Raw genomic sequence first — 17916 nt, forward strand, 5'->3', positions numbered from 1 at the left:
ACAACCTTATGCTCCATCATACATGGCTCAGCAGCTCTACATCTCTCTGCATCGATACTTACTTGCAGGCCCCACATTCAAAAATCCCGTTTCCCCCATGGCACTTCGGACTGTTGGGCTCTCCCTTTTTGGCACATTCACAGTCACAGATGAAATTGAGTTCTATCGACACCTCCTCATTGAAGCCCAGCGGTTTCACTGTAATGACCTCAGGCTTGCCACCTGAAGGACACTTCTGAGATTCAATAGAAATCTTAAAAGACACCTGGAAACCAGAGAGAATCACACCGTATGAGGAGGCAATTAAGGTAACTGTTTTTTTTGTATGATTGTCACATTTAAATGTTTCAGATCATCAAATAAATGCATTTTATTCAACACATTCTTCCCAGAGTACCTAAACTCTTTCTTTCTCCTAGATATAATTTTTGTTTTGCTTGTTTTACACTTAACACATGGAGACCAAGCCTGGATCCTATTACCTCGTCGCCAATGGAGATGTTAGTGCACTTCCTGCCGTTGTCCTCTGTTCCTTGCACACCGTTTTTACAGAAGGCTTTGTACGAGATAGAAACGCCCTCGGGCAGCTTGCTGTTCTCCAGAATCACCTCAGATGACAAAGACTGCAAAAAAGAAAAACATAAGAATCAAACATTTATTAAACTTTGTCTCTCAACAGATGAGTAGCAGCTTATAACCAACGTAAGTAATAATTAATTCCTCATAATTATTGTGTATTTTTGGGAGTGGCAAACTAAGGCATATCTGTCACTTGGGTGTGTTTATGATGGAAGAGGGAAATTATTCATACACACAGGTGAAGAGGAAAGCACCGGTCATCAGTTTCTCAAATTTGGCGGATTATCTGCGTTGAATTTCTCTGTATGTGACCTCTTATGTTTATGTTACGTTTCCCTGTAATCTTTACGTGCTCAGAGATGAAGATGACATATACCTGGCTATGTATACATGAGAAATAACTCAATACTAAATCAATCCCCGATCATCAGGGAGAGTCGAAGATCATGTGATGATGGGGCAGTTCAACTTACATTGTAGGCATCAATGATGAGTTTGATGACATTACTGGAGTTGGAGGAAAGCGTGCCGACAGCTGATTTGGGGATAAGATTTTTCAACTCCTGTAAGAGAAACGAGAGTCAAAAGAAAGAATTAATTTTACATGAATCATATCCTGATGATTACATTAAATTAGAGCTGATCTATAGCTCTAATTTAATAGATTTCATGTCTGAAAAAAACATTATATAATAAAAAAAATAAATATTGATAGACATACAGTATATACATGACAATATAGCAGTGTGGGTTCTGCTTGTATAAAAAAAGTCTCTCCTTCAAACACAATGCGCAAAGGTTACCTGGTAAACAGGCTGAAACTCCTCAGTTACAGCAAAGATGGTCTGAATGTTGTGATCGCTCAACTTCTGGACCAGGTGAGCAATAGAGGGATAGTCCTGTTAAACATACAAAACAAACTATTAACTAAGAATCATGTGAAGATACGATTAATGATCAGACGATAAAACTGAGACCATTATTAAAAAAGGTGAACATATAACAGCTCTCATTCTCAGTCAGCTTTCCCTGGATTTACTGTTAGTGTTAAAGATATGATGGTACATACGTAGTAGTGGCTCATACTGTACACGTCGTTTTCCAGGTGACACTTCCCATCGTTGGGGAGGACGATGCCGCCCAGCTTGCCGTCCCCAGCGAAGTGGAAACCAGCATCAGTGGAAAACACCAGCAGACGAGTCACGTTCCTCCAGCCAATTTGCTCCTGGGATCAAAACAAGAAGATATCCTTATTTATCTTAATTATCCTTATTTATATTCTATGCATTTTGAAGGCACAGAAAAATGGAGAAAAAAAACAAAAAAAAACAAGCTTAAATAATAAAACGCTCACCTCACAGACTGCCACCTGCATGATGGCATCAAACCCCCCTTCTGGAGAGTCCAGGTTTCCTGAGATCTGCTGTTTACTGACCAGATCGTTAAACTTCTCTCCGTTGCTGGTGAGCTTCAGGACGTTCTTGTAGCTGAAGGGGCTCGTACAGTTCTCGTTGTTGGAACAGGGGTTGATTAGCCTGGCGGGTGTGGTGCTGATGTAAGGCATGACCGTTTTCTCCACAAAGGAGCCAAAACCTTAAGGCGAAACAAAAAAGGAGAGCATTTCTTAACTTGGGATTATAAACTCATTTGGAAGGCTGAGGGTTTTCTGCTGTTTTGAAGGACATTTATTGGGTTTCATGTTTTTAACCGTACCTATCCTGAAGTCTGACGTGATCTCCCGCATTTCCCTCATGAGGTGAGTGCCAAGGTTCTTCACATTTTCCAAATCATCTTTCATGGAGAACGAGAGGTCCATAAGGTAATATAAGTCGATGGGGTAATCCTCAGCACGCTTGAATTTCAGGTCTAAAGTCTGTGGCTCACCTTAAAGGCAAAAACAGAGCATTGTTAGTTATTAGACTAACGACAAGGTTCCTGTTTTTACTGGAAAACCAGAGTTACACTTAAATACAAAAGGGTTGGAAACTGAAGATCATTTAAGGGGGGTGGTCGCAAATTCTTTTCACCATCTGTGGAAATTTAAGTTTGCATCATGCCAGCTTCTTCAAACTGATAAAATTATTAAAATAATTCTTGTAAATTCTGATCTTTTCCAGTCCACCAGCTTTAAAGTGGCTAAAGGTGAGACTGACACAAATATAATGGCTTCTAAATTTAAACTGCTTTGACATTACACCACATTATACCAACAATGAACCATCAACATATTTACTCCAAATAAAAACAGTTTGCTGACAAGAGTTTCAGCAAACTGCCAAAGCATCAAAAGTTCAGGCTATATTGAAACATAACACAACCTGTTAATCTCTAATTACGTTACGGTATTTACACAGCTGTGACGTGTAAAAGAAATTAAACCAGGATATCAGACTCAGAATACTCTATTGATCCCTAGGGGAAATTATGTATATTTACATCTATATTCCTCTGGTTGAAAAAGTCTTCAAGGTGACTTCTAGCTCTGTGACCTCACCAAACTTTGGGTTCAGTTGCTAGTTTCTAGACCTGAGCCTTCATAATACAGTGGTTTATGCATTTGCCTAAGAAGCAAAAGATCTAAAGTTTGATCCCAGAAGCAGACACAAGAGGATGCATTAGGAAGGGCATCTGGCTTTAAATTTTGCCACATTAATCATGCGGTAGCTTATGGTCACCACTATTAGTGATGCGCGAATCATGAACGAATCGTTCAATACTCGAGAATCACTTTACTGACTCGTGAATCATGATTCACAAGCCCAACTGACTCACTGACTCATCCCTGTTGCTGTTAGCAGCAACATATCTAGCTTATAATTAAAATTGTGGAGAAAAACACAACATCCAGTATCTTAACAAAAACATTTCTGCTCTGAACTGGAAGAAAAAACCCTGAGTAGAAGCTCACATCAAGACAATAGCTCCTCGGTTCACAGTAGCATCGCTCTGCTAACATGCTAACAGCACATTTGAGCTACTCACCCCCTCCTTTCCTGTGCTGAATCGTAGGGTAAGCAAATCACTCAGGACTCGCTCACCCCCTCCCTCCTGTGCTGAATCATAGAGCCAGCGAATCACTCAGGACTCACTAACCCCCTCCCTCCTGTGCTGAATCGTAGAGTGAACGAATCACTCACTGACTCACTCACCCCCTCCCTCCTGTGCTGAATCGTAAGCGTAAGGGAATCACTCAGGACTCACTAACCCCCTCCCTCCTGTGCTGAATCATAGAGCCAGCGAATCACTCAGGACTCGCTAACCCCCTCCCTCCTGTGCTGAATCATAGAGCGAACGAATCACTCACTCACTCACTCACTCACCCCCTCCCTCCTGGCTCACAGCTTCTTCTTCTTCTTGGTTGGCAACCAATGTTAAGGCGCATTACCGCCCCCTGGCTCACAGCTCAGTGGACATTTAGATGAGAAAATATATATTTGACACATTTAAGGAAAATACTAATAAAATAAAAATAAACAAAATAAATGTTCCCTTTAGAAATTTTTTTGCTCTATAAAATAGTTGTTTTCTTTTAGAATCACTCATCTTAGCAGTAGGCAGTAGGATATACATGAAAAGAGAAAAGAAATTAAGTTTGAGTGAAAATGTACATTTTTTGCACTCTCTGGTCAACTGACTCAGTGAATCAAATGACTCAAAAAACCCGATTCACTTTGGTGAGTGACTCATTAAAACTCGATTCAGTAAAAAGAATCAAATTTACCATCACTAACCACTATTATCCAGGGAATGTTCACTGGCTATTGATTTGCTAATCACAAATGTTAGCCCATGAGTTTGCTGTGTCCTTGGTTTCACAGTCAGACCCGCCATCACTCATCACATCTGGTTTGAAAATACCAAGATGTCATCGGTGAAAACACTGAAGTCGATGCTCCGTAACAGCTAGCTAATAAATGTAAAAATGGCCAGGAAAATAGCATCAGCATACGCCTACTTACCAGATCTGAGCGTCACTTTGAGTTTCTGAGGCTGTATCTGTGTGATCTCCTCAGGCTTGAGTTTTATGTTCCCATCCTTGTTGCGAATGGTGACACTTTTGTTCTGGATGACATCAGTTCTGCCGCGGGGGTTCTCAATATTGTTGCAGTTTTTCTTCTTCAGGTAGCTCACATCATCACAGCGGGCTGATTTGGACTCACCCTCTGAGAGGAACGTCTGCAAAAAGAAGAAAAGACCATTAGAGAATTACTCCAAATGCTTTTCCCACCACAGACCGGGATAATTTTCTTCAAATTCTTCTGGATTGTGTTTTCTTTTTGGGTTCTATTGTGAAAGGAAAACCACGCTGCTGCAATAACCTAATCAGTGAAAGAATGAATAATAATACATCCTTGTATGTGGCAGAAGACCAGGATTCAGAATTCAAAAATCCTGGTCCTCACAAAGAAGATCTTGAATAGTCAGGCCCCATCTTATCTTAATGACCTTATAGTACCATATCACCCCATTAGAGCACTTCGCTCTCAGACTGCAGGCTTACTTGTTGTTCCTAGAGTATTTAAAAGAAGAACAAGAGCCTTCAGATTTCAGGCCCCTCTTCTGTGGAACCAGCTTCCAGTTTGGATTCGGGAAACAGACACTATCTCAACTTTTAAGATTAGGCTTAAAACTTTCCTTTTTGCTAAAGCATATAGTTAGGGCTGGATCAGGTGAATCTGAATCCTCCCTTAGTTATGCTGCAATAGGTGTAGGTTGCTGGGGGATTCCTATGGCTACGTCTACACTGATCCGGGTAAATTTGAAAACGGTGTTTTCGTCTAAAAATGCTCCGTGTCCACACTAGCATTTTCAATCGTTTCCAAACAGTTGTTCATCCACACTGAAACGACTGAAACGCTTACGTTCCTGTATTGCGCATGTGTGAAATGTAAGACAATTCAACCTGCGTCATTTCTGTCTGCCGTTTATTTACTTTGAATTTACTCTTTGAAACGTTGCGACACAATGTTGATGAAAAGTACCAATTTTTTTTAAATGGACTAACAATGAGGTGGAGTTGTTGCTGCAATTAACACAAAAGTACAAAGTTGCAAAAGCGAGTGAGAATTAAAGAATTTGAATAAAAGCTATCTGGAGCATGTACAAACTGATATTAATCTTCAATAGGGCTGTCAAAACTGAGAGAGCAAACAAAACAACAGCTGTATAATGCCCTCCGCCATCTTAGTTTAATTGGTCCCATCACTACATCATATGACTAAAATGCATCATCGTTTCCGAAAGCCTGCAGTTAAGCTGTCCACACTGTGATGCGAAAACTGCGTTTTCAAATGTATCCGCTTTGGAGAGCTTTTCAAAATGTTCCGTTTTCCTTGACCAAAAACGCCGTCTCAGGGTGAACAGAAGGCCAAACTGGGGAGAAAAAGATGCGTTTTCAAATGAAAATGTAGTGTGGACATGGCCTATGATGCACTGAGTATTTCTTCATTAGTCACCTTTCTCACTCACTATGTGTTAATAGACCTCTCTGCATTGAATCATCCTTGTTATTAATCTCTGGCTCTCTTCCACAGCGTGTCTTTTATCCTGTCTTCCTTCTCTCACCCCAACCGGGTGCGGCAGATGGGCCCGACCCTCCCTGAGTCTGGTTCTGCCGGAGGTTTCTTCCTGTTAAAAGGGAGTTTTTCCTTCCCACTGTGGCCAAAGTGCATTCTCATAGGGGGTCATATGATTGTTGGGGTTTTTCTCTTAAATGTATTGTTGTAGGGTCTACCTTACAATATAAAGCGCCTTGGAGCTAAGGGAAACTGAACTGAACTGAGTTTCACAGTTATATATTATCTTGGTGTGAATAAACATGCCACATAGCAGGGCTGTGCAGTATCATGTCGTCTGTATAGTAGTAATACTATCATGATATAAAATATATCGCTATAGCAATGTCACACATTCATGTTCCCTACAGTTTGCAACATGGTGGAGAAGTTGGGCTTGAAGAAGCTGGTTCAAAAGTTCGACCCAAGGTAGAAAATATCGGTCTGTTTTTATTCAACATGTGTGAAGGGAGGACTTTTAGTAACACGAAGGTAACCCTGTCTAATGCTATGGGTAGTAGTGAATGTTAAAAATTAGAAAATTACCACAAAGAAAATGAAGTGATAATATATACATGAGAATTTTCCCCCCCGATTATATAATTTTGAGGCTACATGTCACACTCTTGCTCACAGCTTTTACCATTTCAGACCCTTCAAATTAAGGATTTTTTTCCCTTTTTTTCCTTTCACTGAATTTGTTTAATTTCTTTACCTTTTTTTTTTTTTCGACAAAGCTACTTCCTTAATTCATGCATCTTATCAGCCTAACAAAATTAAATAATTTGATCTTTGAAGATGAACAGTGTATTTTCATGTTTAAAATCTAATTTTCCAAAATTAGGCTTAGTGTCTTTCATTTCTCTACCAGGCTTCAATCCACCATCGAGCAACTTATATTCTGGAGCCTCAATGTCAGTGTTTTTAAATGACACTGATTTAAATGCGTCACTTTACAAGTAAAAAAGGTTATAGACTCATTCAGTCATTTTAGCTAATAAACATACTAATGTTTGGAGCATGAGTGCTGCAGATACAAATCTCATGAACGCTGAAATGACAAAGTATGGAACGAAACATAAGATAAGGCTAAGGTCTCCTGAAATCTGCACTGCTTTAATCTGTTACTTGTAAAAAGGAGAGAAAAGGAGAAACAGATGATTGAAAGGCCTAACACAGAATATAGATTGGATGCACATGAGACACCACAAGGAGCAGTCGAGGAGAAGCCGAGACAATGAACCCAGTCAAAACGAAAATAGCGCTTTGACTCAGTTATTTCCAAAACCTCATGACATGGAGAACACCTCTTTTTCTTCTTGCCTGCATCTAGCTGCACATAATCTGATGAGATGCATTATAGAGATACACCAAGAGGGCAGGGTGAACACAGACAATATACAGAAGAACAGGCAACATGCAGGGACAATTCAGTCACATGGAAATTAATGTATAATGTTCTAAAGCAGAGTTACTTTGCGGGAGAGCGTTTCTTCTAAAGAGAGATCTCTTTAGGTGCTCCAAACGACTTCACTAAACTACAAACTGAAGTCGAGTCCTGATTTCATAATCTCAGGGGTGGATATCAGCAGGCTGATAGAGAGCAGCAGACATGATTTAACAGGAATGCAGTTGTCTTGGCACATGACAAGAACAAAAGCATTTAACCCTGAGATGGTTTCAACAGTTCACTAAAAGGCTCACCTTAACTATAACATGGTTTTCCTTAAGTTGGCCCACCACCATCCTCTCCAATAAAACTCAGCATTTCCATCTAATCAATTTAATTTTTTCCCTGTTTCAGTGTTTTTATTCTGTGCAGAACAAAAGTGGACAGTTTAAGGGTTGTTCTTCTTCAGTGTTTGAAATGTGGTGCAGGTTAAAGCCTGTTTGTGTTACCTGGGCGGTTAAGCTGCATTACAGCTTAATCTTGCTCTTTTTGTCTTTAGTTTCTCTCTTTTTGCAATGAACATGTACAGAAATGTAAAATGTGCCATATACATATGTATACATCTAAGGCTAACCAGGTGTAGGAATTTATTGATCTGTGTTCCCACAACCTTGTTTAAAGTGAACACGAGACCTTAAACAGGTATCAGTCAGTGTTTCCCCCCTGTTTCATTTCAGATAAATTCACTTATTTTAAGAGTCTCTCACCTAAACATGGTTATAACCGTACACTGAAGTCCGGTGACAGTAGAAGTGGAATTTACAGGCATGTTCATACATAAATGCTATTTGGTTTTAAGAGAATCAGGTCAGTATGTTTTCCACGGTTATCCTTTCTCACAAGTAGCGCAAAGCAGGAAATAGTCTGCTTCAGAGCTATTTGGAATAATGGAAATGCTCTGTATCCTCTGATAAGGCGAGGGAGCTGCTTGGACAGAGCATGCAGAAGGCAGGAAATGCCCACCCACTCTAATACCACTGAGACTTTATACTAGGGAACTAGCAGGTTAAAGATTGGCCCATGTCAAATGGGACCTCTGTGCCACTGAGGGGCAGAAAGTACAGCTCCTGATGCCCCACTCTCTGTCTAGTGTACCAACTTAAATATATGCTGGATTATAAATCCATTTTTAGTTGCAATCGAAGTAACTGTAATCAAAACTTCTACTTGCTCATGTTAACTTCACTGACACAGCATAAAAAGAACTTCATTTTCATTTGTTTGTTACTGTGCATAAATGTTTAATTCCAACTGAGTGTTTTTGGTCTTTTCCTCATACTGTGGTCTGTTTGCTCAGTGTATTTCAACCACAGCAAGAAAATCTGCCTTAGGTACACTAAACATCTAATTAAGCAGCTTCATCCTGACCAAGTTTCCAGTGAAGAAGCAGCAGCAGGAGCAGCACTGCTGTTTACAATTAATGGACCAACTGTGGTTTACTTGCCATTGGGTGAAAAACAAAATAGGACAAGTCTCTAATCTCTTAACTCCTGAGTACTTATACTGCTTACAGGATGAGAACAGATTATATGCACACATTCATATAAACAACAAAGGTGAAAGTTAATTTAATTAAATGGATTTTATGGCATTTTGTCACTTAAACCATTTTGTTTGTTTTGAATTGAAGAATGACTCTAGTCTTGTACTCCTATTTAATAATGGTGACAATGACAGATATTACAGTTTTCATCACTTTGCGCAGCTCAAGGAAACTGAAACTTTCCTCACTGATAAAGAGCTCTCTGATAGTTTCCACTCATGTGATAAAATAGCTTTGACACAGCTTTGCTGATCCAACTCACTTCATCTGTGCACCATCCACAGATCTCGGAGACCTGGATGCATTCCCCACACGACTGCGCGTTTGCCTTGATGCATATGCTTCCATCTGAAAGAGACGACACAAGTTCCTTTTAGCCAAGATGATACAGTCTTTTCCATTAGCTCACTAACTCAAAGCAGCTTTTGGCTGGAAAGCACCCCCCCCCCCCCCCTCCCTCCCTCCCTCCCCCCCAGAAAACTGAGTCATGCTGGGAAACGCTCCAGACAACTCACCAAGTAATGACCTAACCCCATAAAACAAAAAACTCCAACTGTTGGCCAAAAGGACTAACAGTCATAAAACCATGAATGAAGATTTGAAAGGGAAAAAGGATGAGAACAAGCCAGTGTGAAAACTTTTCTATCACCATCATTCATAATGTGTGTCAAGAGCAAAAGAAAAGAAAGAAAAACAAAGTGTAACAATAAATCATTTCTACTTCTGGAATTATTTGGTGGTTCTTGGGTGGTCTGTGTACTTTACTGACCTCTGTAAGACTTCTTACAGGGCAGTTTTCATGGAAAAAAGAAGTACATACTCATAGGCTAGTACTTCTGGGCTTGATGCTAATTGTTTAAGAAAGGACGATTATTTTTTAAAACCCAGTCAGATGTCAGATCAAGAATAGCAGAAACAAAGTAAACGAGTCAAAAATAAAAATCAGATATAGATTGATAAGGCAGTGATAAAGTGGAAAGAGATTCTGTGCCAGTGGGAGTGGTCAAGTGAGCTAGAAGTTCTGGGTTTTGCAGTAGTTAAACTCTACAAACCTAATACAGAGATGCTCCATGAGGAGGAGAGGAAGCCAGTCAAAATACAGAAGATTTTTATGACAAAAGACCACATGCACACTTAACACCTTCCTTATGTGCAAACCACCAAGCCAGGAAATTCTGCCTTCTACCAAATATGTATATTTTGAGACTCGGTTAGTTAACTAAGCAACTGGAATAAATCATCAACAGCACACCGAGAGAAAGGCTAAACCATTGCAAACGTCCCAGCAGGGGTGACTTTTGTGGCTTCCAAAAAATACCTTATCCTACGGAAATCTATTAAGTCAAAAACATTAAATCCATTTTGCATATTTTATGTCATTCTAAATGTCAGAAACAAAGACTATTCAGGGTCTTGGCTAAGTGGTGTGCTCGCCAGGTCAGATTCGCCTCCTACTCGTCACCTTTAGTTTCAAATCACCAAAACACAATGGGACATCAGAAACTGGTGGATGACATCTCTGTGGCTAGGCCCACGTTTTATATTGTCAATGCATGTGACGATAACACCTCTGAAGATGAGTCTGCAAACAGTGCCTCATGTTCACACTTTGTAATTATGAAATTTATGTCACGCAGGCCTAAGGAAACCCTCACATACTCGTGGAACAGGCTTCACTCTGCTTGTTATATTGTGTGAGTGCTTGTGTTTTTTAAAAGATTGCAAAAGCCTACATGTGGCCTTGTATCTCGGTTTTGCTGCATGTAACAGCTGTTGCTACATCAGCTGACTTTGACCCGTTTAGTTCCCTGAAACAGGTTCCTGAGAGAAACAGCTCAACATTCTTAGGATGAAAAAAAATATTAGTAAATTAGTGCTCTCATGGCTGTACTGCAGAGGGATGAAAATACCTTGTGCAGTAGGTTAGATTATAATTAATAGTTAAGATAAGAAAAGGAGCAAAACGGGAACTTTAACTTCCTACCTTGCTGTGCCCAGCTGCCACTGAGGGCTGCTGATAATGCTGCTATTAAAAGTAACCTCAGGTCCATCTGCAAAATAAACAGAGAAAACAAAACAGGTCACTGATAGATGACATTAAAACATCTACATTGAACACATTTTTTTCAAAAACAGTGCACAACAGCTGCACATGCTGAAACGGCTTTACAATCATACTGAATTCTAAGAGAGCAAAGAGAAAGAGGAAGGTGCTGGCATATATGCTGTTGTGGTCTTGGAGGTTGAATGTGGCACGAAAAAAAACAACTTTAAAGACATTCAAACACAGTGAGATCTGAAACTTGTGTGGCCTCCAATACAGGAAGATGGCTTTCTTTTAAAAACATACCAGGTTTCAGTTTTTAATTTCATTACAGCTGCACATCATACATTACCTTCTATGGCACTACAGCATTGCACTTAGTTAAACCTAAATTAGCTAATTTAAGTTGACACTTGATTGTTTAATAAAATGTAATTTTTAGTTCAGCTTTATTAGTTTGAAAAACTTGGAGTAAATATTACAACACAAACTTGCAGACTCACAGGGGTCAAATGTCTAAAAACACAGAATTAACAGGCTTTAAGTCTTGATCATGACAGTCTTTTAATGTCTATCTCATCATATGTTGTTGAGCTTCTGTCTTCACCATGAGATGAAAGCAGCAGCAGGGAGGAGCTATTCCCATTTTGAAAATCCTAAATAAGGAAGGCTGATTCACCCACACTCAGCTGGCCTCAGCTGCCAGCTCATCATCACTTCAATGGATCAACATACGTGCTTCCTGACTGTATCAGGCGGACTGTGTTTGGATGCTTTTAGGCCAACTCAGGGACACTAATGAAATTCGACAAAAGTAGGAAGATAGAACAAGACTGAAGTGTTCTCTTAGGCTTTACTGTCTAAGTATCTCATAATGACTTAAACAGAAAACATGTAATGACTCTAGCAGGCATGACGAAATTTCAAGCTACCCATACCAGAGAATGTAAACTAGGAAGGAATAACTTGTGGTTGATTAAGCAGATGCCTTTCTACCACACTGTGTACTAACCACACAGCAAAAGTGGTGGGAAAAAGAAAAAAAAAGCAGAACTGAGATGATCAAGATTTTCTTTAGGTTTAGTACCTCATACTCATACTGTGAACCCAGGCATCAGATTAGCAAACTATAATTAGCTAGTGTGAAATACGTAACTCCTCCCAATTTAAATTAGACAACTGTAATACAAGATATAGAAACTATAAGACACTAAATAAACATTAGTATTCATTTAGAAGTATTTAAAAGGAAAAGCTTGTAGTTAACATCATGAGATCAAGAAAAGGTGTGAATGTGCATTTATAAAGAAGAAAAGAGAAACATGACATGCAGAGAATCCTACTGCACTCTAATTAGTCTCCTTAACAATTTAGTGACAGATTTTAAGAATTCAACCACTAAAAACTGACCATCTGATTACACCGCTGGAGTAAAAGCATGCCTGCAGGAAAAGCTTTGAATCACACCATGTGACATGCAAGAAGATACAACAGCCTCTAACTGTTGCGCGCAACTTAGTTTTATTTCTTCTTGTCTGTTTATTAGTTTTGTCATTTTTGTTTAAAATAAATAAATAAATAATATGTATATCAGAAAACCCCACCCATACCAGAAAACAAAGAGTTAAGGGTGTCCACATGGATGTCCGTTCCCATATTTGGTGAGGCTGTTTCATACCGCCTCCTGAATCTGTGCTGTTATCAAATCTCCAGTGACACACTTCTTGACTGTCTGCCCAATCCTCAAACTCACAAACCAATTTTCAGTGTTTTACTCACAGTAAGATAACAGTAAGGAAATAGTCTCTGTTTAAAGGAAATCCAATCGTTGTGACTCAAAATAGTCTGGTCATTAGTTTGTTTGGATAGTGTTAGGATAATAGGCAAGGGACAAAAGTCCATTCATATGACCCAAGAAAAAGAAAGGTCACTTAACACTTATGTAAGACAAGTTTTGATATGAAAGATGCATGTATGTATGTTTGCTGTTGTGCAGTGGGTCAGAGAGCACAGGAAACCACAAAATAACCACTTCCTATTATATCAGAAATACTGACTGACCTAAAGCAAGTTCAAAAAATAAGAACATGTATTTCCTTCGGGATTAATAAAGTATTTCTGATTCTGATTTCTGTAAACAAAAACAAAAAACAAAAAAACAATGCACTGCAGTGTGACTTTTTTTATTTTAAAAAATCTTTGCAGTCACAAACAACAGATTATAGCTCACTCTTTCAGTTGATCAGTAAACAATCTCTCTTCAGAGTTACAACCAACTAAAACTCGGACACAAACAAGACTGTGTGGCAAGACGGACAAAATGTTTCAACATGAAACACATCCAGCAGGATGTGAAGACTCTGGGCTCCACCCCGACATTTCTGAAGGCCAACTCTGTCGACTACAAATTACAGAGCGATGACAGATTTGAAGGCACTCAATGCCTCCTTTTGTCAAAGGCATTGGTATTTGTGGTGCTAATCTTTGGGCATGAATTGGCTTACACATCTCTCCTGAAGGAAATATTATTCTGAACTCTCGACTCATTTGGTCTTTCCTTAATTATACATTTATGTCTTAGTTATCTACATTAAATTTAAGAGCAAGAGCAAGCAGCAGAGAGCTACAGCCTGCTAAGCGACAGGTTCACCTACAAAAAGGAACAAAAGTTTCCTTCCACCTAGATCACTAGGAGACTTAAAGACCCTTTGAGCTAATGACAACAGTGTAGGATACATTATCTTAATTTAACATAGCCTTTGCATTTATTAACAAGCTAGCGGGCTTTAAATATCCAGACAGACAACTTACTGCTTAGTTTGAATTATTTAGAAACAGCTGTTACTTAACAATTTTATTTGAACCAGTGTCTGACTGTTGGATGGGAAAGGCTCTTACTTGTTCAATAGTATTGATAGAACATTAACATGTGCAGCTCCCACCCTGTAAAGTTGCAGCTGATAAGAACTGATAGCTTCGAGCTAAACAGTGTGAAGGCTTAATTTGTAACAGACTGTGGACTAAGCAGCTTCTCACAACTGTGAAACATGATAGAAGGCCAACTGGCATAGGAGCATATCCTAAATACAAGTTTCAACACTGATCACTATGACAATATTCGGCATTTCAAAGGATTTGTGTTAGTGGTAACCTCAAAAAACAGGTCAGAAAAGTCTCATCTGCTACAGAAGATCCAGTTAAGGGGTAACATGCTTTAAATTACATGATGATTATGAAAAAAAAAGCTGCAGATGAGTCTATCAAAAGATAAATGAGGGACCTTTCATATGCTATAACTTCTTTTGATCAGCCACTCATCGCACATGGTTATATGGTCCTTCAAGTTTACCCAAAATGCACTTTTTGAAGTTTTCGCTGGTAATTTAACCCAAAACAGCTTAAACCTTGAGGGTTCCAATGCTGGCTTCTGCTACTCTACATCACTGACATTAAACTGGTAAAGTTTTACTACTGAAACTAAAATATATTCTAAGATAGTGATGCTCGGTGATTGTTTATAGAAAAACAAAAGATGGCTTGGCTTTAGACTGTGACATTTGGAGTGGGTATACAGCTGATTTGGTTGCTGGTTTCAACTTTACTGAATTTAACAATGTTCATTTTGTAAATTATGGTCCACATTAGAGTCAGAAATGAGGATGAAGCTGGATCAAAATCAACCAATTTCTTTATGTAGGAAAAACATTCAGTGAAAGGATATGTTTTGAGGTGGGTCTATATTGTGATTAGGAAGTTGCTCTCTCTTTGTTTCCCATTTATATCTATCCCATGGCTCGCCCAGATTTAAACCCCAAAAAAAACAAAAAACAAAAAAAACAAAAACAGAAAAGAAAAGAAAAGAAAAAACAACAAAACCACAAACCCACCCCCCTTAGGACCTCATTTAACCAATGGAAAGCACAGTGTAGCAACTGTAATTGTGTCAAATTACAGTGGCTACACCCATATTATATATATACACACACAATCCAAAGTTGCAATTACACTCATCATCAGGGAATCTGCAGCATATTTCCCCCATTTACTTATCAGATTATCTGCATGATCTTTGAAAAAGTGGTAAACAATCCAAAGTGATGTATTTACAGTTTTTGATTTATTCTTCTATTTAAATTCCCTAAATACTCACAACACTGTAATATATAACAAAGAAATGTATTTATTAATTTAATCATTAATCCAGCTCTGCCTGATTATTTATTTAGTAATCATATGACTGTTGTACAATAACGTGCCGTGTATTAGCAGCAAGTTCTGATTTAATTCATATTGTGACGCACACAGATTAGTCTGTACCATATGTGTTAAAGGAGTTGGTCTTCTACACGCCATGCTGCTTCCTTGCCTCACACTGTTGGCAAGTACTGATTAAAAATATCATAATTAATGAAAAATTAATAAATCTGTCACAAATACAAGTGATAACACAACTGTGACAGTTAACTTTCCATTTAAAACCTGGTCTGAATCACCACACTGGAACACGGGACAGACCTGCGAGCCTAATGTTTACAAGAACATGAGTAAACTGTGGCTAATCATGACTTTGTATGGTCACGCTGATGGAGACAGCACAAGTTCTGCATTGGTGCTGCATTGTAGTGTCACACTTTTTCATAACAATTCAGCTCCTGCTGATAATAACCAGCACAGCTCTTACCAGTACAACTGCAGTAACTGGGATGTTATATGGTCAGGCATTTCTTAAATAAGTGCTCACATCCAAATGCTACCTTTCAATATCAATAGCCTTACACTGAATTTCAACAGGCACTGTAGTACTTTTACTAGGAAATGTCGCCATGAATCAATATCAAGAGACTCAGATTTGGCAGCCATTCCTCTGAAACACAGAGGCTATTTATTGACAGGAAATTAACAGGGAACCATTGTGCAAACACAGTTTTCTTAAGATAAGTGGGTTACAGGAGAACCCACATGAACTACTGAGATGAAAAATCACCTAGACCCCTAACCTCTGCATCACTATCTACAACTGATCGTAAAAAGTTGATTGTGTTCCTCTGGGTGTAGCATTTTCAGGAGAAAGGTTTCGTCACTCTTCTTCTGATCACCTGGATGAGTCACTTTGACTGAAAACGCTACGGCCGGATGAACAGACTCAACTTTTTCAGATTTCCTCACCTGGATGACTGAGCATGCATCAAGATACCAACAACTTCCATAACTGTCTCAGATTTTACAATGCCACGAGGCCCAATAGTCAGCACCGTCCGTCTTCCTCTGACAGGAAGCTTTAAATAAACAGACGACAACCAGCACAGGCCTACAGTCTGATGAAGAAACTGGAGTGTCACATGTAGCACCTGAACTATGCAATGTGTAACCACATTCAAAAATATCTCATATTGTTGGCAACATGAGCCACACTTGCGAAACCAATCCGACACTGTCTGTGCAAAGTTAAGTATAATGCAAATTGCCAATCCTTTCAGCAATATTTATAAAGCAATTTGATTAATGAAAAATCAGAGTCCATCCTAGGTCGTCTTAGCACATTTGGGCCACATCTAAATAAGGAAAAAGACTGTGTTATGTGACTTGACAGAAGTTTGTTCATTTTCTCTTATTTTTAGGTACTTTATAAACAAAAATACTTTAAGGTAATGTAAATACACCCCACTCATAACAACCTGTTCAAAAATCACAGTGATTTTCCTTTGGTGTAAGACCAAGTGTCTTTAGTCTGATTCTTTTTATTTGTATTTATTTATTTATTTATTTTCTGTCTTGTTTAAACAACCAGTAAATCATTCATCAGGACCAATCCCAGTTATGGCCCAAAAGGAACTATTCTGGTCCCAGAACCTGGAAATAAATATAGATTTTTTGAACTTGAGGTATTTTGTATAATTACCAGCAAGTAGCTTTGTGCAACATGTTAAATTTTCTAACCATTAGTTCAACAACTGGCAGAAGCAAATATAATCGTCCAACCCTACCAGCAAAACATAGCACGCTAACAGAAGTTGTGTCATTTTCCATGGATTAGTTGGATAGCCATAAAAAAAACGTTTTTTCCAACAACTGCTGAGAAAAGTCGACTGAAACTCAATCCTCCACAGCACCTTTTACTACGATCTGCTGCCTGACATCAGCCCCGAGGCGTTTTGATTCAATTTGCAATCAGACGCCTTAGGGACCAGACCCCACTCTCTGTGATAAAAATTCACTGTGAATTTTTTTTTGTCCTGCAGAAAATCGACTCCTCTCTTATTTTCGCTTACATTACACACTATCATTCCAGTAACTGCATTTCTGAAAGGAAAACAGAACATCATATATTAATTGATAATTTAAGATTCGCAGGGAGAACAGGACTGTAGCGGTTAGCAAGACAAACAAGGGTTCGATTCCTGTCTCCATAGTCTCGCTTTCACTCAAAGTAGAAAGATGTGTTAGGTTAACTGGTGATTCCACATTTGCTGTAGGTTTAAATGTGAATGTCACTAATTGCCCATCTCTCTGCATTAGTGTGGAATAACCTAACTGCCCAGAATGTACCCTACCTCTCACTCTCTGATAGCTAGGACAGGCTCAAGGCTCCCTCCAAGCAAAATGGTTCAAATCTAAGACAGCAAGCTGTTAGGGGGGAATAAAATGCTTAACTATGTAAACTGAAAGCAAACAAACCCCAAGTTTGGGGCAACACAATTACATCTGATATCTCTGACTTAAAACAATGCTGGGATTTTCTCAGGCA

General features: G+C 38.9%; 1 protein-coding gene across 1 annotated transcript in view; it reads right to left on the reverse strand.

The window, feature by feature from the left end:
- The window catches only part of LOC100692535 (integrin beta-1), a 28971-nt gene that overhangs the window by 5779 nt on the left and 5276 nt on the right, over positions 1-17916 (reverse strand). The window contains exons 2-11 of the mRNA XM_003447451.5: positions 11112-11178; positions 9390-9475; positions 4539-4755; positions 2293-2463; positions 1934-2172; positions 1649-1804; positions 1383-1478; positions 1053-1142; positions 483-623; positions 63-265 (exon numbers count right to left, since the gene is read on the reverse strand). Coding sequence (XP_003447499.1) covers positions 63-265; positions 483-623; positions 1053-1142; positions 1383-1478; positions 1649-1804; positions 1934-2172; positions 2293-2463; positions 4539-4755; positions 9390-9475; positions 11112-11178 — 1466 coding nt within the window. The remainder of the gene's footprint in view (positions 1-62; positions 266-482; positions 624-1052; positions 1143-1382; positions 1479-1648; positions 1805-1933; positions 2173-2292; positions 2464-4538; positions 4756-9389; positions 9476-11111; positions 11179-17916) is intronic.

Source organism: Oreochromis niloticus, linkage group LG18 (genome assembly GCF_001858045.2).
Source record: "Oreochromis niloticus isolate F11D_XX linkage group LG18, O_niloticus_UMD_NMBU, whole genome shotgun sequence".
In the NCBI taxonomy this organism is placed as follows: domain Eukaryota; kingdom Metazoa; phylum Chordata; class Actinopteri; order Cichliformes; family Cichlidae; genus Oreochromis; species Oreochromis niloticus.